This window comes from Camelus bactrianus, chromosome 1, assembly GCF_048773025.1.
Source record: "Camelus bactrianus isolate YW-2024 breed Bactrian camel chromosome 1, ASM4877302v1, whole genome shotgun sequence".
In the NCBI taxonomy this organism is placed as follows: Eukaryota; Metazoa; Chordata; class Mammalia; order Artiodactyla; family Camelidae; genus Camelus; species Camelus bactrianus.
Genome location: NC_133539.1, coordinates 70427975 through 70453001, shown reverse-complemented (window position 1 = coordinate 70453001; position 25027 = coordinate 70427975). Strand labels below are relative to the sequence as shown.

The 25027-nt window shown below is 37.1% G+C and overlaps 1 protein-coding gene across 1 annotated transcript in view; it reads right to left on the bottom strand.

Moving 5' to 3' along the window:
- Window positions 1-19297, bottom strand: part of EHHADH (enoyl-CoA hydratase and 3-hydroxyacyl CoA dehydrogenase) — a 41807-nt gene extending 22510 nt beyond the window's left edge. The window contains exons 1-4 of the mRNA XM_010959185.3: window positions 19079-19297; window positions 14660-14763; window positions 9725-9897; window positions 6244-6355 (exon numbers count right to left, since the gene is read on the bottom strand). Coding sequence (XP_010957487.2) covers window positions 6244-6355; window positions 9725-9897; window positions 14660-14763; window positions 19079-19152 — 463 coding nt within the window. The 5' untranslated portion in view covers window positions 19153-19297. The remainder of the gene's footprint in view (window positions 1-6243; window positions 6356-9724; window positions 9898-14659; window positions 14764-19078) is intronic.
- Window positions 19298-25027: the final 5730 nt, after the last annotated feature.

The following is a 25027-nucleotide window of genomic DNA, read 5'->3' as shown; positions in this document are numbered from 1 at the left end:
AAGGACCTAAAGACACAGCTCTGTATATCCAACCCAAATCTTCATACTGAGATTTAAACTTGTTCTTTCTAGTATGGCTGTCAGTGTAGATGATGACCACTGTCCAATCTAATAAGAGCCCTGCCTAGATCTACTGTAAAGAGACCCAGAGTTAACTGAAGTTGAGACTTTTCTTCTCCAAGCTGGGTGATCTCAGTTTTTTCTTTTTCTTTGTTGCTTCTCTTCCAATCTTTAGAAAAAATTTTTCTACATGGAACCCTTTCCAGATTGCATTTTAAAGTCCCCCTAAAGTTGTACAGACTACTTAAAAAGAAAGGTGTATGATTCTAATGTTAGCTTTCTTCTAATTCACTGTGACCTTTTCTATGCAAATCAAAATCCATCATATTCTTACTGTTTTTACCTCTTCTCTTCATCATGTTAAAAACAGTGATATTTCTATAAGCAGCAGTGCTTTGGGAAAGGCCAATCTTAGTTCATTTTATTTCTTTTTGTCAAAGAAGCCAGATTCCTTCCTGACTTCCCCCAAGATACTTTTGCCTTTCATGCTTAATACTGAAAACAGGAACACACAGTTCCTGAATATTCCCCACATGCTTTAATTTCTGTAAACCTTAGAATTTACAGACTCATTTCACACAATTATGACTGCCCTCTATATTTTATGCTTCTTTGCCTCCTTTCTATTTTGTCCTTTGAAGAACGAACCTTCTAATGTGCTTTGAGTTTCTGTAGGATGTTGGATTGATTGTAAGCATCCTCTTATGAATTCTACATTAGGTACTTAAAATAGTTCACATTCTTAAAATGTACTTGTACCTTTGTAAATTAAAGCAATTTCTAATTTAACTTTTTGAAGACAAGAAATTTAGTTTTTCTAACTTCTCTTTCATGCTGTATAGGATTTATACACCTCCCCACTTAAGGGGGGGAAGCCATTTTACACTTTAAATTATATATTAGTAACTATGTAAATTATATATTAGTAACTATGTAAATTATATATTAGTAATTGTACATTAATAATAATATAAACTCATATTATTTTCTAATTTGGACCATGTGTGCACAGTGTTGTATTGTGGTTTCTGTGTCAAAATAATAAGTATTTTGATTAGCAGTTCTCAAACCTTTTAACCTTAGGACCCCCTTGTACTCTTAAAAATTATAGAATACACCAGAGAGCTTTTGTTTATGAGGGCTATGTCTATCACTATTTACTATATTTGAAATCAAAACTGAGAACTTTAAAAATGTATCTTTATTAAATCATTTTCAAAGAACAATGATAAACCTATTATATGTTAGCATAAATAAATTTTTATGCAAAATAACTATATTTTCAAATTTTTAAAAATTTAGTGAGAGGAGTATCATTGTTATATTTCTGCAAATTTCTTTAATGTCTTGCTTAGCAGAAGACAGCTGGATTCTCATTTCCACTTCTGCATTCAAAATGTTTTGGTATCACATGGCATACAATAACCTCTGGAAAATTCCACCGTATATTTGTGAGAGAATGGGAGTGGAAAGGGCAAGTAACGTCTTATTATTAGGAAAATGGTTCTGACTTCATGGACTGCCACAATGGTCTTAGGTACACCTAGGAGTCCATGGGCCACACTTTAAGAACTCCTGACTTAGACCATATTTAAAGACTATATAACATCCCAGCATATGAATGTTCCATACATTTAGACTTTATTTGTGACTGGGGTGATTTTAGCTATTTTGAGAGTAACATTTTGTTGTGTTTTGTTTTTATCCTTTGGAAGCTCACAGGATTCTATTTTCTGGAAGTTTAAAATCTTTATACAAGGCATTAACATCTCATCAGTTTTTCCAGGAAAATGATGTGGTTGTTAAATACAATCTCTGATTCTTTCACATATATTTTCCTTTGGTTACGGCTTCTCCCCTTTTTGCTTTGTGCTCTTGGAGCTTTTATTATTCATAGCAGAGACCTCTATTATAGACCTTCCCTGTCTGCTGCCTTCATTTACATTTTATGTATCTTTTTGATAAACTCTTCTGAATTCTATAAATGTGTCTCTATTTTTCCTCCAAGTTGCTGATTCAGTTGTCTGTTCTATTGAGTCTTTTTTAAAAATTGCTTCAAAAATTATTTTGGCTAAGGTTTTGATTTTAAACAGGGTATTCTTATTTAACAAATAAAATACTGTCTAATTTAGAATATTGTGAGTTTTCTAAAACTTTTGTTTTCTTTAATCTGTTTCAGTAGACTCACATTTATGTTTCTAATGTCACAGAATATTTTCATAGGTGTTAAGTTGAGTGTTAAAGGTGTTTTTCTTTTGGTCCATTTATTTGTTTTGGTCATGAAATGATATTTGTTGATATTTATTATTGTTGACTGGAAGCCCTGGGTGCTAAAACTCACCCTTAACATCTTGTTCAAACATAGAGAAAACCCACCTGGACCTAAATCTGAAAGGCAGGCAGGATAAAGATGCCACTCCCAACTTCTACCCCAGTGTTCTGAGTGGTAAGAGGTACCTCATCAAAGTCAAGAGTCCAAAGGCATCCCTGTCCTGGGGATGACCATAAACTCATGGGGCTGAGGCAAAGCTCTATGAGAACAGAGCAGAGGCTTCCTAGGCTGTTCAGTGAACACGGAAGACAGGACCTTGAAAATAACAGCAGAAGGAAGAGCAGGGCACTGAAGTCCTTATCATTTGATTGGGCAGAGAACATCAGGGAATGAACTGCAATGTGCTCAAGCCTATCTTTTAGTTACTGCTAAAGATCTGGTTGGTTTTGGGTGGCATTTTAAGGGAAATGTGGAGAAGCAGTGGTTACTGTTGTAATTGCTTCACTTTCCAGAATCACCTCTCTTATGGTTTTTAGAAGATCAGAAAAGGTTGCTATTTACATATTCGTTTAATCTAAATTTACTTACAATTTCCTATGGGGGCAGTGCCTACAGAGCTGGTGTTATTTTCCTCGTTAACATCAGTAGGGATTCTTCAACCCTCAGTAGCAATTTTTTTTAGCATCCTTTCTTATAATGTTTTCCAAAAGCAAGAATCTTAATATCATCATTATTGATGGCTTCTGCATTAGTTTCCTAAACAAATTACTATAAACACTGCCTCTTAAAACAGCACACATTTATTATGTTAGTTTAGGATGTCAGAAGTCTAAACTAGGTCAGCAAAACTGTGTTCCTTCTGGAGGCTCTGAGAGAGAATCCATTTCCTTGGCTTTTCTAGCCTCTAGAGGCTGCCTACAATTCTTGGCTTGAGTCCTCTTCCTCCAACTTCAAAGTCAGCTGTATAGCATCTTCTCTCCTCTCTGACCTCCTGCTTTCCTCTTCTAAGCACCCCTGTGATAAACTGGGCCCAGCTAGAAAATTCAAAGTAATCTTCCATCTTAAGATCCTTAATTGAATCATGTCCGCAAAGTCCCTTTTGAATGTAAGGTAATATATTCACAGGTTCTAAGGATTAGGATGTGGACATCTTAGAGGGGGGCATTATTATGCCTATCACAGTTACCACTTATAAAATGACTTCTGTGTGACAGGTACTATACCAGAGGTATGTCATGTAATTTCATTATTTCTTAAAACAACTATGTGATTGTTTTACTGATGAGAAAATGAAGGCTGAGAGGTGTCCAGATGACTTCCCTTCTAAATTCCAGGCCAGTCTATCCAACTATCTACTTGATATCTCCACTTAGATGTATAAAAGGCCTCTCTTAACTTGTCCAAAACTAAGCTCTACCAGCAGAAATCCCCATCTCAGTAATGGCGCCATCCTTCCGGCTGCTCAGGCCATTAGAATCATCCTTCACTTTCCTCTTTCTCTGACATCGCAGATTTGATCTGTCAAAAATCCTGTTGGCTCAAAATATATCCAAATTTGACCATGTCTTATCATTTACTTGCTATCACTCAGGTCTAAACTCTCGTCATCTCTGCCTTGGATTATTATGGCAGCCTTCTAATCCGTCTCCCTATTTCTGCCCCTACCTCCAATTAATATATTGTCAATAGCCAGAGCAATCCTTTAAAAAACATAGATGAGAGCATGTTACTCCTCTGCTCTGAACACTCCAATTCAGAAGAAAAGCCAAAGTTATTTCTATAATCTTCAAGGCCTTACATGATGTGACTTCACCGCCTACTACTCTTCTCTTTACTCTAGCTGCATTGACTTTCTTGCTGTTCTTGGAAATTTCCAAGTATGCCCCTGCCTCAGGGCTTTGTATTTGGTATTTTCTCCATGTGGAGTATCTTCCTCCAGATATTGGCACAACAAGCTTCCTCCCTCCTTCAGGTCTTCACTCAGATTCATTTTGCAAGAAAGCCATTCCTAACTATTCTACCCAAAATATTACTCCTGCCCCTAACCCCTATCATTTTAAATTTCCCCTTTCTGCTTTCTCCTTAGCACTTACCTCCATCTAAGCTACTATATACACTACTTATGTAATAGGTAGCCATGGAGTTTAATAAAAGTATATAGTTGTGGTAGCTAGTCCCCAAAGAGACCCCTCCGTGTGTTTGACTTCTGGGAATTCAAGCCCCGCTCCCAGGATGAATAGGGTAGACCTGTATAATCAATAGGACAGTTCAGAAAAGATGGCATGGGACTCCAAAGCTAGGTCATAAAGACATTGCTGCTCTCGCAAGCTCTCTTGGATCACTCACTCTGGAGGAAGCCAGCTTCCGTGTCATGAGGACACGCAGACAGCTGCACGTGGAAGAGGAAATGAAACCCCCTGCCAACAGTCAGCATGTAAGTGAGCCATCCTGGAAGCAGATCCTCCAGCCCCAGTCAGTGTCTTGACTGCAACCTCATGAGAAACCTTGAACTAGAACCCAACTAACTTGTTTCCAAATTGCTAACCCATAGAAACAAGGGAAAACACTGTCAATCAAGCCATGACTCACAATGAATGTAAGAGGCATTCCGATTTCAGAAATGTGGAAAAAAGTGCATTTTTGAATTGATGAAATATGATAGTGATAATTATTGTTATTGTTTTATCTATATAATTTCCATGAGGGCAGGAGTTTTTGTTGGTTTGATTTGCTGCTATAGGCCTGCTATCTATAACAGGGTCCAGCACATGAGAAAAAATTGAACAGTTGCTGCATGAATGAATAAAAATTAATTTGTACAAGGCATATTGCTTATATGTGGTACAGCTGGGATTCAGACTCAGGTCTTTGATTCTAAAGCTTGTGCTCCTTTTATTGTATTGCCCATTCTTTGTTTTGTTTTGTTTTGTTTTTAAATGTATTTCTTATGAAAGGAGGTAGATTTCTTTGTTTGTTTGTTTGTTTATTTAAACAGAGCTACTAGGGATTGAAACTAGGACTTCACACATGCTGTGTGTGAACTCTACCACTGAGCTATACCCTCCCCCTGTCCATTCTTTGTGATATAGTCTATTACCAAGATCCTCATCTTATTTTTACTCAATCCTCCTCTTCTACTGAGAAGTCAGATATGGGAATAATAACATAGCTCACACTTATTACCATGTCTATGAGTGTTCTAAGCACATTTTATGCCTTAATTTATCTAATCTTCACCATACCACCATGTGGTAGATACTGTTTTAAATACATTTATAAGGAAACTAAGGCACAGAGAAGTAAAGTGACTGAACCAAGGTCTCATACTAGTTATACCTGTTTGGAGTAAAGAGTTATATATATGCTCTTTCTTCCAACCTTACTTCAGTTGGAAATATCTTCCTATTTCTTATGGTATTTCGCAAATCCAGAGTCTCCAAATGTTTTCTAGTGTTGCATTGTTCACATTCTCTATTGAAAGAGAATAACTTCTATTTGAAGCTAATATCTTAATACCTAGGAAATGAAAAATTCAGTCATTTCCAAACTAAAACTTGACATGTTTCCTTGAAAATTCTGGTTCTAATTCTAGTTTATATTATACTTTCTAAATTAGATCTGGATATAATGCACCCTATGTGAACATCAGTGTCTATGAGTAGACACATAAATGTGATTAGGGCTTTCTATACACTTTCATTTAGAAAGCACTCACATTTATTCTTCATGGTAACTTGTGAGCTCTCAAAGAAGGTATTCTTTCCATTTTACAGATGGGAAAATTGACATCAAGGAAGTTAAAGTATCCTCTTAAGATTACATGGATAGGGAATGGTCAAGCCAGGATTCTTCCAAAACCTAGTCCAGTTCCTCACATTGATCTAGAAAGAGGTCAGCAGGGTTTGACTCACCTGAGGTGATTAAGTCAAGTGCAGCAGGAACGCCAATAAGTCTGGGGAGAAGCTGGGTTCCTCTTGCAGCAGGAATGATTCCTAGTGTGACTTCTGGGAGGCCAACTTGAGCCTACCAAAGATTGAAAGCATAAAGGTCATTAGAATGAGATGATATACTCAGAGTCAAGGCAAGCATTCCCCTGGGTTTCCCACACCCTCGAAAACGTTGTTTCATAGAATTCAGCAAGAGTTTCTACAGGGCAAATTAGTGCACACCCACTTCTTTAATTAATAGCACAAACAGAGCTCTGCTGTCTCTAAGTCTTCACGTTGAAACACATCCCTAGTTTATTACACAATTTTTCTCTGACTCTATTATGACCTGCCTTGGTCAACACAAATAATAGTCTCCAGGAACAGCATTATGAAGCCCTGAAAGAGCCAAACAGCTAAGAAATTAAAAAGACAATCCACAGAATGGGAGAGAATATTTGCTAATCATATATCTGGGATATATAAAGAACTTTTACAACTCAACAATAAAAAGACAAATGACCCAATCAAAAATGGGCAAAGGATCTGAACAGATGTTTCTCCAAAAAGATACAAATGGCCAATAAGTACATGAAAAATGTTCAGTACCATTAGCCATCAGGGAAATGCAAATCAAAACTGTAAGATACCATTTCACACCCACTAGGATAGCTATAAAAGACAGACAAAAACAAGTTTTAGAGAAGATGTGGAGAAAAAAAACCCTCATACATCGCTGGTAAGAATGTAAAATGGTGCAATGCTTTGGGGAAAAAAATTGGCAGTTTCTCAAAGGTTCAACATAGTGTTACCATGTGACCCAGCAATTCTACTCCTTGTTATATACCCAGAAGAAATGAAAACATGCCCACAAAAAAACCTGTGCACAAATTTTCATAGCATCATTGTTCATAAAAGCCAAAGAAGTATAAACAATCCAAGTATCTATCAACTAAGGAATGGAAAAAGAAAATGTGGTGTGTCTATACAAGGAAATATTATTCAGCCACAGAAAGGAATGAAATACTGATGACATGAAGTTTGAAAACAGGATTCCATTGAGATGAAATTTCTAGAATAGGCAAATCCATAGAGACAGAAAATAGATTTATGGTTGTCTAGAATTAGGGGAGAGGGAGATGGTGGGTTACTCCTTAAGAGTGTGAAGTTTCTTTTTAGGGTGATGAAATGTCCTAAAGTCAACTGTGGTAATGGCTGCATAACTGTGAATATACCAATATACCACTGGATTGTACACTTTAAATGAGTGAATTATGTAGTCTTTGAACTATAATGAAGCTGTTACCAAAAAAAAAGAAAAAGAAAGAAAGAAAAAGAAAAGAAAAAGAAAAAGAAAAAGGTCAGGCAGCAATCCCAGTCCAGACAAGAGGGTGAGTTGAGTCCTTTATCAAAAGCCTCTCCTGGCCATTTAAAAGTGACCAAAGCTCTGTTAGTCATGGGAGGAGGAGGGTATTTAAAAACAGACTGTCATTTACTCAAATTGATAGGCCAACAACTTCAAAACATCTGAAATGTTTGCACCTCTCTCACATAAGGCTTTCCTAGCAGTCAGTCACCATATTCCCCGCCACTGGTCATCCCTACCTCCTGAATTATTACTGCTTGTAACTTAGATCTTCACCCAGTGTGCAGAAAGTCATGGTAAGAGAGACATAGAAAAATGGACACTTAGGATATATGTCTTTATCTCTAAGTTTTATAAAAATTTAAACAACATAGGGAAAGGTTAAATAATTATGGTATTCCTATAACATGGAAAATTATGCAACCATTTAAAATGATATTTTTAAGGAATATTTATAATAAGATCAACAGAAATTTCTCATCAGAAAACATGGAGGCCAGAAGGCAGTGGATGACATACTTAGAAGACTGAAAGAGAAATACTGTCAACTGAGAATTCTACATCCAGCAAAACTAGTCTTTGAAATTGAAGGCAAATTAAGACATTCTCAGATAAATAAAAACTGAATTTGTTGTGGCATGTTTGCCCCAGAAAAAATCCTTCAGGATGAAATGAAAGGACACTAGATAGTAACTCAAATCCACATGAAGGAATAAAGAACACTGTTAAATGGTAATTACATAGGAAATTATAAAATACAGTAGTAATGTAATTCCTCTTTTTTCTTATGTGATTTAAAAGACCATTACATTAAGCAAAAATTATACAACTATATTGATGGGCACATAATATATAATGATATAATTTGTCACAATAACAGCATAAAGGGGGGTGTGTAACAGAATGGTATGGGAGCAAATTTTTTGTATACAATTGAAATTAATCTGAATTAGATTGTCATAAATTAAGATGTTAATTATAATCCCCAGGGCAACTACCACTAAGAAAATAACTCAAAAATATATAGTAAAAGAAACAATAAGAAAATTAAAAGTACACTAGAACATATGTATGTAATACAAACGAAAACTTTAATGGAGGAATTAAGGAACAAAAAAAATGTAAGGCATAGAAAATTAATAGCAAAATGGCAGAAGCCTTTCCTTATCAGTAATTATGTTAAACGTAAATGGATTAAATGTTCAAAAAGGCAGTTTGGCAGAATGGATAAAGAATATTTAATAATAGTGCAAATATGATATTAGTAAAAAAAAAAGTACAAATAAACTACAATAAAATTCCAAATGTAGTTTTTTCAAAAAAGATTGCAAAGAAAAAATACATACATAAAAAAAATTACCCGGGAAAAACACCAGAAGGAAATAAAATAGAATGTTAATAATGGTTATTTCTGAACTGTGAGTTAATGGTGACTTTAGTTTACATCTTTATACTTTCCTATATTTTATAATCTATAAATCTTATCTTTATTATTAGAAAATATATTACTTATAAAATATTACCATTATAAGACTGGTATCACAAACCTCAATCTATATGTCTAATAACTCAAATCTATTTCAGAAAGAAATGAATTTACTAGTTGTGCATTGTTGCCAACTGGAACTTGTCTTCTTAGGTACTAATAATTATGAGACCACAAAACTGGAGTGTTTGAGATAGGAAATGAAAATTTAAATATTCCAGGGTGGTAGTCAAATATTTAATACCCCATACTGCATGAGCACGGTTCAGTGAAACCTGATGTGGGCCACATTGCTAGAGTAGGGTCCTGGGAGCCCTGCACAGGAGTTTCCCTTTAGTTGGTGGGTCAATGGGGAGGTTCAAGGGCTAGGGTTAGGGGAAGCAAAGGGACAGTCATGGGCTCAGGGTAGCAGCTATTTACCAACTAGAATGGACATATTTCAACATTTCAACAGCTAGTACCACTGTACTGGTAGCAGCTGAACACCAGTGCTAGAAATACCTAAGAGTTGTTCACCAGTAAGCTAACCACTTAAAATGATCACCCCTGAAGCTTATGACTACATTTAGATCTTGTCCTAGAGAAAAGCCCCCACACCAAATCCCCTCTGTTACCTGTGCATGGGCAATCCTATAGTGACAGCCGAGAGCCACTTCCAGTCCCCCTCCCAAAGCCACGCCTTTGATAGCTGCCACCACAGGTTTCTCGTTTCTCTGTATTTTATCTATTAACTTTCCCAGTCTGAAGTCAGAGATTCTGTCTGTATTGAAGGCACTGATATCAGCACCTAAGAACACAAAGACAAGGAAAAAAGGAGAGCTGAGGAAGATTTGGGCTTTGCTATATATCAATAAGTTACCAGATAACTCTTAAGGAATCACAGACCTCTTTGGATCCATGAAACATTTCATTCTTGGGCTGCAGACACAATAAATGAACAAGTAGCCTGGAAAATGTAGAATGATATGAGAGAAAATCTTCAAATCTTTATCAGAAATCCTGTCATCTAAAAATCTGTCTTTCTATATGATAGTGGTAATTTACCTTTAGAAAAACTTGAAAGCTCAGAAAAGAAATAGAGATTGTGACATTGAGTCAGCCCCTCCCATTTTTTGTATGATACTACTCAACAACCCTCTTCACAGCAATTTAGACCCATGTCTATGTTAAGGGCATCCGTCATTATAATTAAAATCTCAGGGTAATGTGCAGACATATTTGTGAGTGATATGTTAATCAATCAGCTTAGAATTATGTTTTTGTGATAGATTTTTTGTGATCAATAAAAGTAACAATATTTACTGCTTTTCCTAATTATAAAAATAATATGCATAATGGAAAACTTGAAAAATAACACCAAACCATAAAGGACATAAAGATTACCCCAAATACCACCACATAGAGACAACAATGTAGTATTTTGGTGAATTCTTAGTTTTTTCCTGATGCATATATGTAAATTGCTTTGTGATCTTGAGTAATTTATTTAACATTTTTGTCTTAATACCTATCTTAAATGACTGATGTGAGAACTAAATGAAAATTTACTATAATACATATTTTTAACAATATTGAGAACATTCTGTAAAATGATTTTTGGGGGAAGGTGAAGGTAATTAGGTTTGTTTGTTTGTTTAATGGAGGTACTGGAGATTGAAGCCAGGACCTTGTGCATGATAAGCAGGCACTCTACCACTGAGCTATACCCTCCCCCCTGTAAAATGACTTTTTGTATTCTCCTTTTCCACATAACATTATACATCATGAGTTCTTTCCCTATAGCATCATCTATTCTTTGAAAACATTAAGTCTGTGGTACCAGTTAAAAAGTTAAAGTAATTATTTAATGTTCAACCTTTATTTGTTTATTTATTTTTGCCACCTGCTCTTCATCTAGCATTTATCCAGGGATTAGGCTTTTTTCTCACCAAGCCATCATACTTCACACTCCAGTGTTATTAAAGCTTTATTTTTTAAATCCTTTTTTGGTTCTAGAGAAACAAGATGAACTTCATTCTGAATCTCAGAACTATTACTCCTATAACTTTAGATTAAAATAATTTTTCATGTAATAATAGCATTTAACATGTACTGGATAAATACTATATACATCAGGCACTGTGCTAAGTAGTTTTGTTTAATATTCTTAGCACCTAAGTTAAGCAGTATAACAATGTCCATTTTACAGGTACAGAAGTTTAAGGTTTTGAGATGTTAAGTGACTAGTTCAGACACGTGACTCTGTAACTGGTAGAATAAGGACTTGAGCTTGGGCAGTCTGACTGTACAGCCCACATTCTGAAAAGTTATACTACATTCTTCTACTTGTGGCATAAGGTAAGTACTATCATCCCAATTTTACAGAAACCAAGGCACAGACAAGAGTATAGTGATTTCACTTTTTAACTGTTTATTTCTGGCATGTAGAAATGCAATTACTTTAGAGATACTGATTTTATATCCAGCAAAATTGCTAAATTCTATTATTAATTCTAATAATTTACTGATAGATTATTTTGATTTTCTACAATCATACCTTCTGAATAAGGAAGTTTTGTTTCTTTCTTCCCAATCCTTATACCTTTTCTTTCTTTTTCTAGCCTTTCTAGCCTGGCCAGGGCCTAGAATACAATGTCAAATCCACATGGTGATAGCAGCCAGCCTTGTCTTGTTCCTTTCACATAAGGAAATCTTTCAATTTACCATTTTGTTTGATATTTGCTGGAGGTTTTTAAAAATAGATGTTTTGCCTAGTAAAGACATTTTCTTTCTATACTTTGTTTACCAAGAATTTTTATCTCTAATGAATGTTAAACATTACCAAGTGTTTTTTTTTCCCTGCACCTTTTGAAATAATCACAATTTTTCTCCTTTAATCTTTTACTAGGATGAATCACATTGACATTCTAATGTTTAACTAATCTAGTATGTCCAGGATAAAAGTGATGTATTATGCTTTTTATATACTGCTGGATTCAATTTTATAATAGATTGTTTCAGATTTTTATACCTACCAAATGAAATTGGTCTGTAATTTTGCCTTTTTGTACTGTCCTTGACAGATGTTATCAAGATTATGCCAGCCTCACAAAATGAGTTGGGAAGTATATTGGGTTGAATGGTGTCCACTCAGAACACATGAACATGATCTTATTTGGAAACAGGGTCTTTGCAGACGTAATCAGGTAAAGAAGAGGTCATACTGGGTTGGGGAGGGGTGTCTATATAAGATCAGGGAAATTTGGACACAGGGGAGAAGTCCACAGGAAGACAGAGGCAGAAAGAAAAGTAGTGCAACAAGCAGCCATGGAATGCCAAGTATTGCCAACAGCCACAGAAGCTAGAAGAGGCGAGGAGAGAGTCTTCCCTAGGGCCTTTGGAGGAAGAAGGGCCTTGCAGATACCTTGATTTTGAACTTCTAGCCTCTGGAACTCTGAAAGAATAAATTTCTGTTGTTTTGAGCCACCCAGTTTGAGCACCAGTTTCTGTTGTTTTGAGCAGCCCCAGGAAACTAATATAGGAAGTGTTCCCTCTTATTTTTATTCTCTGAAACATTTGTGATAACATTTTCCTTGACTTTTCAGTTAGAGGTTACCAATGAAGTCACCTGGGACTTGAATTTACTTTGTGAGATTCTTGATTACTAATTCAATTTCTTTAATGGTTTTCTGTTTCTTCTTGAGTCAGTTTTATAAGCTGTATTTTTCTATGTGCTCATGTTATCTTTTCCAATGGCTAGAGCACCTGCAGTGATATCCCTTTTGTCTTTATTTATATGTATTGTTTGTATCTTCTCTTTTTTCCTTGATAAGTCTCTCTGAAGCTTTTTCATTAGTCTTTTCAAAGAACCAATTCTTGACATTATTGTTGTCTTGATTCACATTTGTTTTCTATTTTAGTAATTTCTCCTCTATCATTTCCTTCCTTCTGCTTCATTTGGGCTTATTTTACTGTTTGTTTTGTCAGTTCCATGATAAAGATGCTTGTCACAATGTTTCAGTCTTTTTTCTTTTCTGATGTATACCTTTAAGGCTACACATTTTCTGCTAAGCATTGCTTTAGCTGTATGCCTCAACTTTTATATGTTGTTTTTATTATCAATCAGTTCAAAATATTTTCTAAATTGCATTATGATTTCTGCTTTGACTCAGAGGCTTTCAAGAAGTGAATTTATTTTCCAAACACGTGAGAAGCTCTAGTTATATCTTTGTTATTGATTTCTAGCTTGATTGCATTTTTGTCAGAGAACACATTCTAAATGAAATTTATTGAGATAAGCTTCTATGGTCCAGTACCTGATCAATTTTTGTAAATGCTGCAGATTTGAGAAGAATATATATTTTCCAATTGTTGGGCACTTTGTTCTATCTAAGCCCATTTAGGTCAAGTCTGATAATCCCTAATGCTTTCCAAGGGAAATTATTTTTTTCTGCCTCTGAACTCTAACTATATTCTCTCCTACCTCTGTTGTGACAAAGAAATATCAATTCTGACTTTTCATAATTCTGATCCCTCTCTCCACACCTCAAAGTCACCATCTTGGGCTCCCAACCTTAAGTTTTCAAACAGTTGAGTAAGCCATGAAATAGCTGGTTAACGTTTGGTACATTATTTAATCTCTTAGGCTCAGCCTTTTCATCTGTAAATGGAAATTGTAGGATTTACTGAGGATTAAAGTATAAAGTGTGTAAAAATATTACTAGTTTCATTAATAAGCTATACAGTACTGGCACATAGCAGGCAAGCTAAACAGTAATTATTATGATTAATGTCTTTATTTATTTATTGTCATGATTTCAACATCTATATCTTCTCAGGCTACCACTGACATACATTAAATTCCTTTGGCTACAGTAAGAATGCATGGACCTTCATATCCATGTGATCTTTGTCAAAGAGTATATTTATTTGGGAAAAGAAGACAGTGTGCTACAAATACCATTGAATAAATCACCATTTCAGATACTTTTGCCATATTTTGTCACTATGTTTGCATTTTCACAGGATAACCTAATAAAAAGTGTGATGGCCCCTGAGATGGGTAAGTATCAGAAGAAAAATGAACTCCATTTCAAGACTCTGTAAAATAAAAAATAACATTTATTGAACATCTGCATGTAGGCACTGCTCTAGGGATTTTCAGATGTGTTATCTCATTTAATCTCACAAGAACCTGTTAAGATATAAATATTATGGTATGCATTTTATCAGTAGAGAAATTGAGGTTCAGGAGATTAAAGGGACTTGCCCAAGCTCACATAGGGTGGAGACATATGCAGAGCAGGTAGATACTAGCTGGTATAACAGCCATCAAAAGTCTGCAGCTAAATGTCCTCCAAAGGCCCAATCCAATATAAAACAGAGTAAGGTCCGCATCTTCTCTGGGTCTCTCCTGTCTGTCCTGGGTGACTCCTGTCTCTTTTCCACAATGTTTCTCATTCCCACTCAAGTCTCTCATATTCATTACCCACAGGGACAGCTAATGCAGTATTGATCTCAGTTTATGGTGGGATTCCAGAGACAGTGGGAGAGGGTTAGATACTGATTACCTGCACAGAAGATGCCATCTGCTCCACAAATTACAATGGCTTTTACTGTATGGTCTGTTTGCGCTTTCTGCAGTCCCTCTTCTATTCCACGGACTACAGCCAAACTAAAAGGAAAAAAAATTACACAAAGCACTAGTCAGAACCAAATTTCTACCTTCTCAAAGTTTTTTTTCCCTCTCCTAACAATGAAAAATTATACTCATACATGATGGATAAAAATCCTAGATACTATCATTAAGCTTTCACTAATTTGTTTAACAAATAATATATCTGTCTACTGTAAATTAAGCAGTGAACTGATTAAATACATAAGTTTAGAAAAACAGTGGTTTCCTGCATTCTGTTGTAACTTAGACCACTTAGAATCAGCACTATCAACTTAAAAAATATTACATACATCTTCTATGTACAGTGAAAGGAGTTTACAGCATCCTAGGAGAACAAAATACACACAGCACAGTATCACACTAAGATGAGTGCTGTAACAAAGGTGCAAAGAAAGTCATATGGAAGTTCTGAGGGGAAAGAAATTGCTTTCAATTTGTCATATTGGCAAAATATAAGAAAACTGGAATAGTCTAGAAGAAACAGTCTAAGAGATGTAGCAGGGGCTGCAAGTTACCCCCAAATATCCCTTCCTCCTGACCTTCTTCAAAATATTAAACATCTAGTTTTATTTCGATACATAGCTGCCCAAAATAAAGACTACATTTCCCAATAGTAAGGTCAGCCCACGGCATTGAGTTCTGGCCAACGGGATAGAAACAGATTTGGTATATGCAACTTTGGGGAAGAGTCCTTAAAGGACCTGGTATGCTTTTCTCTTTTTCTTCCCTCTCTACTCCTGGCAGGAATGCTAGATGGCTAGATTGGGAGCAGCCATTATGGATCATGAGGTGGAAGCTCTTTCTTGAGGATGGCAGAGCAAAAGATAGATGGAATTGGGGTCCCTGATGACTATGGAGGAGCCATGCCATTCCAGGACACTGTGAGAGAAATCAACTTTTTCTTGCTTAATCCACTATTTTGAGTTTTCTGTCACTAGCAGCCAAACCTAATTCTAACTAATTTAGGAGGTAAAGGCAAAGTCTGGAAAAGGAAGGGCATGTAATAGATTTTGCCAAGTTTCAGTAGATGAGGGAGTCATCTGTGGGGGAGATAAAGCCAAGATTAAATGGATCTCCCAGAGGAAAAGAGAGCAGAGGGTAGGTCCTCTAGATACATCCTCATTTAAGAGGTGGGAGAGGCTCAGCAGAGTGATTCAGCACCAGGGGAAGCCCGAAGTCACAGAGACAAAGAGAGGAGAATTTGCCAAGAAGCAGAGGATCAACAACTGCCAAGAGATAGTAAGGAGGAGAACTAGGAAAGTGGTGAGGAATTGCTTACAGAAAGATGACAGAACCAGAGTCCAATCAGTTTTGCCTTAGAATGCTGAGTATTCTGGGGGAAATGTCTCCTCATTAGTATACAGGGTGAAAAAAAATTGTGAAACAAACAACAAACTTCCAGAAGAACCAGATTGTTCAGATTAGCAACCCTGAGTTAAAACCTCAGGGAATAAAAGAGATATTTGCCCTTTACATGGTAATTCCCTCTCACCTAGTTATTTGTCACTATTTAACCATGATGAGATCAAACAAAACATCTTGCTTCATCTAGTCAGTCATCTGTAATTTTGTTTCTGCTTTTTTCCTAACAACTATTATAACAGGCATTAATCACATTGTTGAAACTACCCTTAATACCCATAGTTGGGGAGGGGGTAATTAGATTTATTTATTTATTTATTTATTATTTAGTGGAGGTACTGGGGATTGAACCCATGACCTCATGCATGCCAAACATGCACTCTACCACTGAGCTATACTGTCCCCTCAACTAGTTAATTAAAAACCAAATCTGCTAATGGAAAACTGACTCTGAACCACCCATAATACCAAGAAGTCCAAAAGGCACATATTCCTTTTGGGTAAGGATGGCTGCAAAATTAGCCAAAATGAGCTCAATCTGTGCCACTGAGGAGGCAAGACTGGCTTTTCCCATTTCAACCAATCCCTACTCTTATGTTCTTGCTAATTTCACAAAAAATCAAACACAGGAAAAAAATGAAAATGACTGCAAGAGATACAGCTTTACTAGATCTTAGCTGAGTGAAAGGGACCACAGCGTCACAGCAATGTCAGGGTCACAGGGGTTAAGAAATTATTTTCCCCCTTTAATATTGTCAGGTTTGGAGAAATGGAGTCTAAAGGGAACATTTCACGAATGGTGACCAACTCTTTAGCTTCTGTGACTATAGGAAATCTTTTTTGTGACAATTTTTTTAAACTGAATATCGTCAAATCATGGCTTGTAACCAGCATTTTTTATAAAGAAATAGAAAAGAATACATCAAGCATGTAAGGATGTCTTGTTTCACGAAACTTTGTCTTCAGTTATGTATTTGTGTGTGTGTGTCTTAGGTTGCTATGTAAAACATGGATTAACATATGGATTATAGCAAAAAAAAAAAAATGTGAAAGCCATTATACTGGGAGATAGACCTAGTAATCAGGTATGTCCTACACTTGTAAAGAGGGCTGGCATTTATCTGAATAGAGGGAAACATGGCTGGCTAAAGGAGAAAGGAAAGACTTAAACTATTTACTGGGTCAAAAAATATTCAAATAAGAATTCTCAGTTAGCTAGGAAGAAATAATTTCCACATAAAATTAGAAATAGGAAGGGGGAAAGGGAGGAAGGGAAGAAGAAAACTATACAGCAAAAAAAAAAAAAAAAAATTGGGAACCTGTTACACTTAATGAATGTGCTGGGACATACACATTTACCTAAATATAAGTTCAGAAGAACGTAGATGGGAAAGGGCAAGAAAGTATTTATTCCCAAGTGAAGGAAATCTTGATACAGCTGAAATGAATCCTGAGCAGTGGGGCCTGTTGGTAGGGGCTTGAAACAGGCTTTCTAACAGAAATGACAACAGCTAACATCTGTTAAGTGCCAGTTTATAATCTCCAATACATTTAAACCTCACAACAGCTTTATGAGGTAGATATTAACATTTCCCTTGCAAGGGGGTGGGAGATAGGTTAAATATCAGAAACATTTTAAGTACTTACAGGAAAATATCCCTAGTTATAGAAAGACTGTGGAACTTTTCCCCAAACTCTTGGAGAGCACAGGTTAAGGCAGAGAATCCCAATATTTAGTAATTCTAATTAGAATACAGACAAGTCCAAAATTGATACGTAATCATATTACTAATGTTTTTCTTCATCAAAACCAAAATAACAAATATTTTGCTTTTTTCTGAGTGGCAAGTAAGTGGATATATCATCCTTGCATGATTTTATTTCTAAATTTTTTGTAGTAGTAAATGCAAAATTTCATATTAGAATAAGAATTATAATATTAATGCTAATGATAAAATCAAATCTGATGAAACTAGGATAAAAATTCAGTTAAAATTAGCAGGTCTTCTCATTTCAATGTCTTTTTGCTCCAGCAGCATGTGATAAGGATTCTGACCAAAGGTCTTTTTATGCATTATATATTCTTTGTAAATTATAAAATTTCTGCTAATCCTACTGCCTGTGGATGGGTGACTCTTTCCTAGGCTGATGTATCACTACACTTTTTTCAGAGAGATAAAAGAACCAAACCTAGTAACTTCATTAATTTTCAAAACAGCAGCATTTTTAAAGTTATGTTGTAAGTGCATTGAACACACGTGATATGGCTTAGAGAGTTTAGCACGGAAGGTCCTCCACAAAAAAAAAAAGAACATAAACGGCACAACAGTTTTTCAGAAGATGCTGTTTAACAGGCTTATTCTGACATGGATCTTCCACTGAAGCCCCAAGACCCTGAGGTTTAGAACAAATCAAGAGTTACACCTTTGAATTTCTGGGCCAGGACACAATTCTGTGTTGGCATTAATGGGGACCTTTATTACTTCTTAACCATGGGAAGCCACTTTATTGTTGGATTCCTAGAGCTTTTAGTGGCACACTATTAAGAGTGGCCTGGACCCCAGGTTGGGAAGCGAGGGATCAAGGTCCAGCCAGCATTGCACAAAGACCTTTGGAACAGAAACTACGCCTGAGAAGTCAAAGTTTCAAGCAAGCAGAAGAGTTCAGCACGAAGTTCGCAGGGACAGCTGGGTTTGGGCCCAGCTCCCCTACTTGGTAGCCATCTGTCTGCCTCTCATTCTCGGTTTCCTTACCAGCAAAACGGAGATGAGGGTTCTCTGTAAACAGGAACCAAGCTAACCTCCGTAAAAGGCCCTGGTATATGCCATGGTTCAATCCATGCCAGTGTTTCTCCGTTTAAACCAGCAAGGGAGAGTTAAAACCTCCACGGCCTGCAGGCGGCTAAGACCCCACTTGCTGTCCCAGGGCTGGAGGTGACCGAGCCTGTTACCTGATCGCGTTGACCGGCGGGTTTCGTAGGCGGATCAGTGCCAGAGAGTTCTGCAGCCGCGCAAACTCGGCCATGTTTCCTCTGCCTCGTAAGTGCCGCCACCTCCCATCACTGGGTAATATCACATTCCCTGGGCGCCGGGCCAGCCCCGCGAGGAGGGACGCCCGCTGGGCCAATGCGGGCGGGGCACCGCCTCCCACCGCTCGGCCAATCCGGGGCACAGGTGCCCATCTCCACCCCAACCCTCCTCCTTCCCCGAGCCCCAACCCTGCAGACCCTTGCCGTCTCTTCCTCTTTGTTGGTTCCCATCCTGCTCCCATTACAAAATAGATCAGGGAGGACGATGGGCAGTGGGAGGAAGGTCCAGCAAGTCGAGATCTGCAAACTCCAGGCCCAGAGGGGCTGGCTTCCCCGGACAAGTTCTGGGATCGTTAAGTTGGTGGAGCATCCCCATCACAGATTTCATCTTCATGATCCTTCTTAACAGGGAGAGATATATCTGGGATCCTGACAATCATGTGATGACACACACCTGGAACACATAAAACACACAGATTATGCATTTCACCTAAATGAGTATGGTACTAACATCAACCAAATATTTACTGAACTGTCATACAGCAATCGAGTGTAAACCACAACTTTCCTTTTTTTTTTTTCCTGTTGCCATTCCTAAGGATTGTGATTTCTAATTCTTCAACCGGGAATCAAGTACCTATGCTGTTAGGCTGCAGGCAGGCCCAGCCCCTTCCCTCTAAAACTTCTAGCTGGGACAAGGTTTTTCAAGATGCAATTGGCCTCCAATGGTCTCTGCAGTCCATCAGGTGGTCTGAAGGCACTCTGGAAGTTTCAGAGGGAACAAAACAAATGTTGGCAACGATTAAGAATTATTTTCATACATACTCTTTTATCTATTGAAAATAAAACCAGTTTCCTACTTCTAGGAAAGTACCCATGGCCTTGAAGCCCTGGAAACAAGTAGCAGACATAACCTATCCAATCCATCAAGGACAACCTATCAAGGACAGACCCTCACCTTTGACAGACAGCCAATCACGTTCCTCTGGGTGCCAACATTCAACACCAACCAGTTTCTTTCAAGTGGCATCAATCTCTACTACCTCTCAAACTCACCAATCCCCAAATTCCACCTTTCCCAAAAACTTGATGTAAGATTAACAGTGTGCTCTGCTTGGAGAGACTGTGTATGGCCAACGTAGCTTTCCCTTACTGCAGGAAGCAATACATTCAGTGTTGTCTTCTTGTTTCAGATATTGGTCTCCAGGGGAACAACTCTGCTGTGGCATCCTAACAAGTTTGAAAGTCTCCACAGAGGCCACGCAGGCAAGGCTTAACGATTCTGAAATTGCTCCTGGAGCAAGCAGAGAACAGCATGTTGTGGCACGGCCTAGAGGCAGTTTCTCATCTTTATATTGGGGTCAGCCACAAGTCATTTCTAATCTCTCTCTCCAGTTCCAGATGAACACAGAACTTTCTACCTTGCACCACCCTCCCCTTAGGCACAGCTGCAAACTTCTGTGTAAATCTGTATGACTGCTTGGCAGTAGTTGGCTCCTCAACAGGGCAGGAACTAGGGCAGGTGAGCAAGGCACCTCATAGGCAAAACTGAAGAGGACACTCACTCCCAGTTTCATGCAGTTGCTGACCCTGCCCTGCTCCTTAACAACAGAGCGATCCCCACAGTTCCTATATTCTGTCATCCAGCCCCTCCTGTTTGGTGTCTTACTGTGGGACTAGGGATGCAGGGAGCTGACACATGCTGGTCTTTGTTTTGCTGTCTATGTAAATAATAAACTGTCTAAATCTATTTAGACTCCTTACGGGCCAAATCTGTGGAAGTGTGGCAAGCCAGTTTAGCAGGTGCCACCATGCTGCTGCTTACAGACCCCTTGATCCTTTGACAGTCTCTTGATCATTGTGATGGATTGTTATATTGAGTTGTCTTCTCATTTGTCTCAATAAGTGCTACTAAACAGGATGCCGTTCCTCTTGACTAATGCACTTCCACATCAGTTGCATGTTACTGCTTTTGCTTGTTAAATATGTCATTTGTTGTCATGATGTTGCAATTCACAAATAGACCAGTTGATCAGAAGTATATTCAATATCTTGTATTAACCTATAATGGAAAAGTTGAAAAAATGTGTGTGTGAACATATATATGTAACTGAATCACTGTTGTACACCTGAAAATAACACAATATTGTAAATCAACTATACTTCAATAAAAAGTTCATTAGAGCTTAAAAGAAAAATATAAGAATGTAAATATAAAACTTTTGTGTACTAGAACATGCAAATATGTACTTATACTAAAACCAGAGCTAGCTATCTCACCTTAGCTTTCCCTGCATTGGTAGTCTTTTATTTCTGGAACCCAGGGGTTATGTTGTGAAACTCCATTTAACTGTGGCATGAAGCTATCAGAGCTGACTTCTTTGGTAAACCATCAGGGTTTTGGGTTTTGTTTTTTTTTTGTTGTTGTTTGTTTTTGGGGAATAATTGCAAGATATTGCTTTCTAGTTGGAGAAATAAAATTTCTCACATGTTCTCTTCAGTGTCCCTTCCCCTTTCACTGTGGAATACAAGCAGACAGGAGTCTCCAGGGGAGGAGAGAGCCACAGCTAGAAGTCTGACTTCCCACATTATTTTGTGAAGGAGAGCTGCCCCACTGACTGGAACCAACATGGACTGTTAAAAAATTTTAAACTGTCCTAACTAATACAATGAAAAAATGGGCAGAGAGTACAGTGAAGTTGGCTTGGGGAGAAAAGCTGCTCATATAGTGTCTGAAATGAGAGACAGGATAAAAATAATTTCTTCACATACTGATATTATCAGTAATAATAATTTTTATAATTTCACATGGCTTGCTCAAGTTTTGAGCCTTGGAGATACACACACACACACACATATATATTCTGATAAACTGGCACCATTTAAAAAGAGGCTACATACACATAATTTGAGATGCCCTCGCTTATTTAGTTTAATATTCTTTCTCATATCTTTAGTCAATATTCTTTTTTCATGCCTCAACAACATTCCTAGCACAAGATTACCCATCTTTCTTTGAATGCTCCCAGTGATGGGGAACTTAGTACTTGGCAGTCCTGCTTGCTAAAAATTTGCCCTGTTCCTTAGGACATTCCACTCCCTGACTCTTCTTTTGTTATAAACTAAGTCTCTCTTTAATAGAACACTCCTTCCAGTGGGGAGACTATAGCTCAGTGGTAGAGTGCATACCAAGCATGCACAAGTTCCTGGGTTCAATCCTCAGTACCTCTGTTAAAAAATAATAAATAAATAAATAAACCTAATTACCCAATCCCCACTGAAAACAAAAACAAAATTAATAAACACTCTTTCAGCTAACAAGTCAGTCTTAAACCTGCTCCTTTTAGGCTCTTTCTCTAGGATGACCAGTTCTCATATGAGAAGCTATCTCTAGTTAATCACTACATAAGTTGTTCTGGACACTCATTTGAAGTGTGCAATTCTGTGATTTTTTAGTATATTCACAATATTATCTACCATCACCACTTTCTAATTCCAGAACATTTTAACACCCCCAAAAGCAGTCACTTACATTCCCCTTTCGCCTCCTCCCCTAGCCAACACAGATCTACCCTAAGGGAGACACTAATCTGTCTCTGAGTTTACATATTCTGGACATTTCACAAAAACGGAATCACACAATATGTGGCCTTTTGTGTCTGGTTTCTTTCACCTAGCATAATGTTTTTAAGAGTCACCCATTTAGTAGCATGTATCAGGACTTCATTCCTTTTTATGGCTGAATATCCAGTTTGTTTATCCATTCATCAGTTGGTGGATATTTGGGTTGCTTCCACTTTTTGGTTATTATAAACAATGCTGCTTTGAACATTTAATGTACATGGTTTTGTGTAAATTATGTTTTTAATTTTCTACACCTAGAAGTAGAATTGCTTGGTCATATGGTAATTCTATCTTTAACTTTTTGAGGAATTGCCAAACTGACACCATTTAGCATACAAAATATACAGCAATGTTCGAGGTTCCAATTTCTCCAAATCCTTGCCAATACTTGTCCATTTTTTATTATTAGGCTAGTTGTCCTTAAATATGAGTTACATTGTATTTTTCTTTGTCACCAAGTGTGGTCTCCTCCCTTTTTGAGTGAATAAACATTTAGAATCTGCCTGGCTTATGAAAAGTTCTCAGCAAAAAGTCATATTATTAGACATTGTTAATGTTATTATCCTTTCAGATGAGTCAAATTGAATAGTGTTTTTCCTCTAGGATTATAGTTCCATCTGTTTTGAATAGCAAACAGGATTCAAACTAATATACCATGTATTGTTAAGGTCAAAATAAAACAAGTTGGCACAACTCATACTTCCATTAATATAATCATCACAAGTTCTAGCAACTATTATTTATTTCCAGGTTTTCCCATCAAACTGCCTAGATTTTAAACCTGGAGATTGTGCTGATGTGATTATAGCATTGAGAAATCCCAAGGGACAGGCAAGGGGCCAGAAGACCAGGCACGTGTTTTTATTTTTGAGTAGGCATGAAGATGGTAAAAGATGTTGACTGGTAAGTTTTAAATCAATGCCTTATGAAACATTAGAATAATTCATTAAGAAAATGGTTTGTGATCATCAAAGATACATTGTGTTCACTGAGAAGATATGCCAAATTAATTTCATTTCAGTTTTTGAGAGGATTAATACATTGGAAGGTCAGAGGAATGTTGTACTGAGATTCCTAGAGATACCACAGTTAGATGATGGAATCCTTGCGGATATGATGTGGGTTATTTGAGTACAATGTTCTCTGAATAAGCATTAGACCAATTACATTTTTATTCAGCAATTACAGGTGCTAGATACTGTTAATGCAATGAGCTAAAATACATGCTATATGCCCTCAAGTTGCCTGCTTCAAACTATTATGGGATAGTAGATCTTAACTGAGGGAGTAGAGGGAGAAGCAAGTATTTTGAAAATGCACACATCTGGCACTCCCTCTGGGAGGTTCTGATTCTGGATGGACTCAGCAACTTTAAAAAGCTTCCCAAAGAATTTTAATGCACACCTTTGGTTAAGAAACGCAGGAGGGAAGCTTGGGTAGTTTACTGCAGTGTTCTTGACTTGATTCTGCCTTGAACTATATTATTTTTCAAGCTGAGCAACTAATAATGTCAGAAAAATTTCATATACACACAGTATATAACTGCTTACATTACAATAGAATTAAATGAGAGAAACTGTGGAGGACCTTTTCTACTGCTCTGTGCTTTATTCACAGATTGGTACAGCTGAATTCTAGATGAGTTTGTCACTGAGACCTAAAATATAAAGCTGGCTTTGTAAGAGTCATTGGTGCTGTTCACAAATATTCTATTTTTTTCCCCTCCTTACTGATGGTAGAATTGCACTTCCCTGCCCACTGAAGAAAGTGAGGTCATCTGACATTGCTGTGGCCAACAAAATGAGAGAAGTGGTGGAAACATGTTAACACCTGCTTTACCAGATTCTTTTTTCCTCTGGCTTGGTTACTGGCAATGATCAAGACAGTGGTTGCTCAATCAGCCTGGGTTCCTGAGTGACTATCATGAACAGAGCCTCACTGTAGACCCAAAGTAATATTTTAGTATTAGAAATTAATTTAAGTTACTTTAAGACATTTAGGTTTGGGGTTGTTTATTTACTGTGGTATTACACTATCTATTCTAACTAACACAGAATTCTAGGGTGAGTCTGTGACAGCATGACATTTAATGGTGAGCAATGTAAAGCCCTATACTACAGTTAAAGATAAAAATTATAGAGACTAGAGTGCCCAGTCCAGAAATTAATGTATATTTTTCTCTTTTCTAGCCTGAGAATCATCCTGGAATTACTGAATGTGCGTCCATCCCATCTGAGAGTATGCACA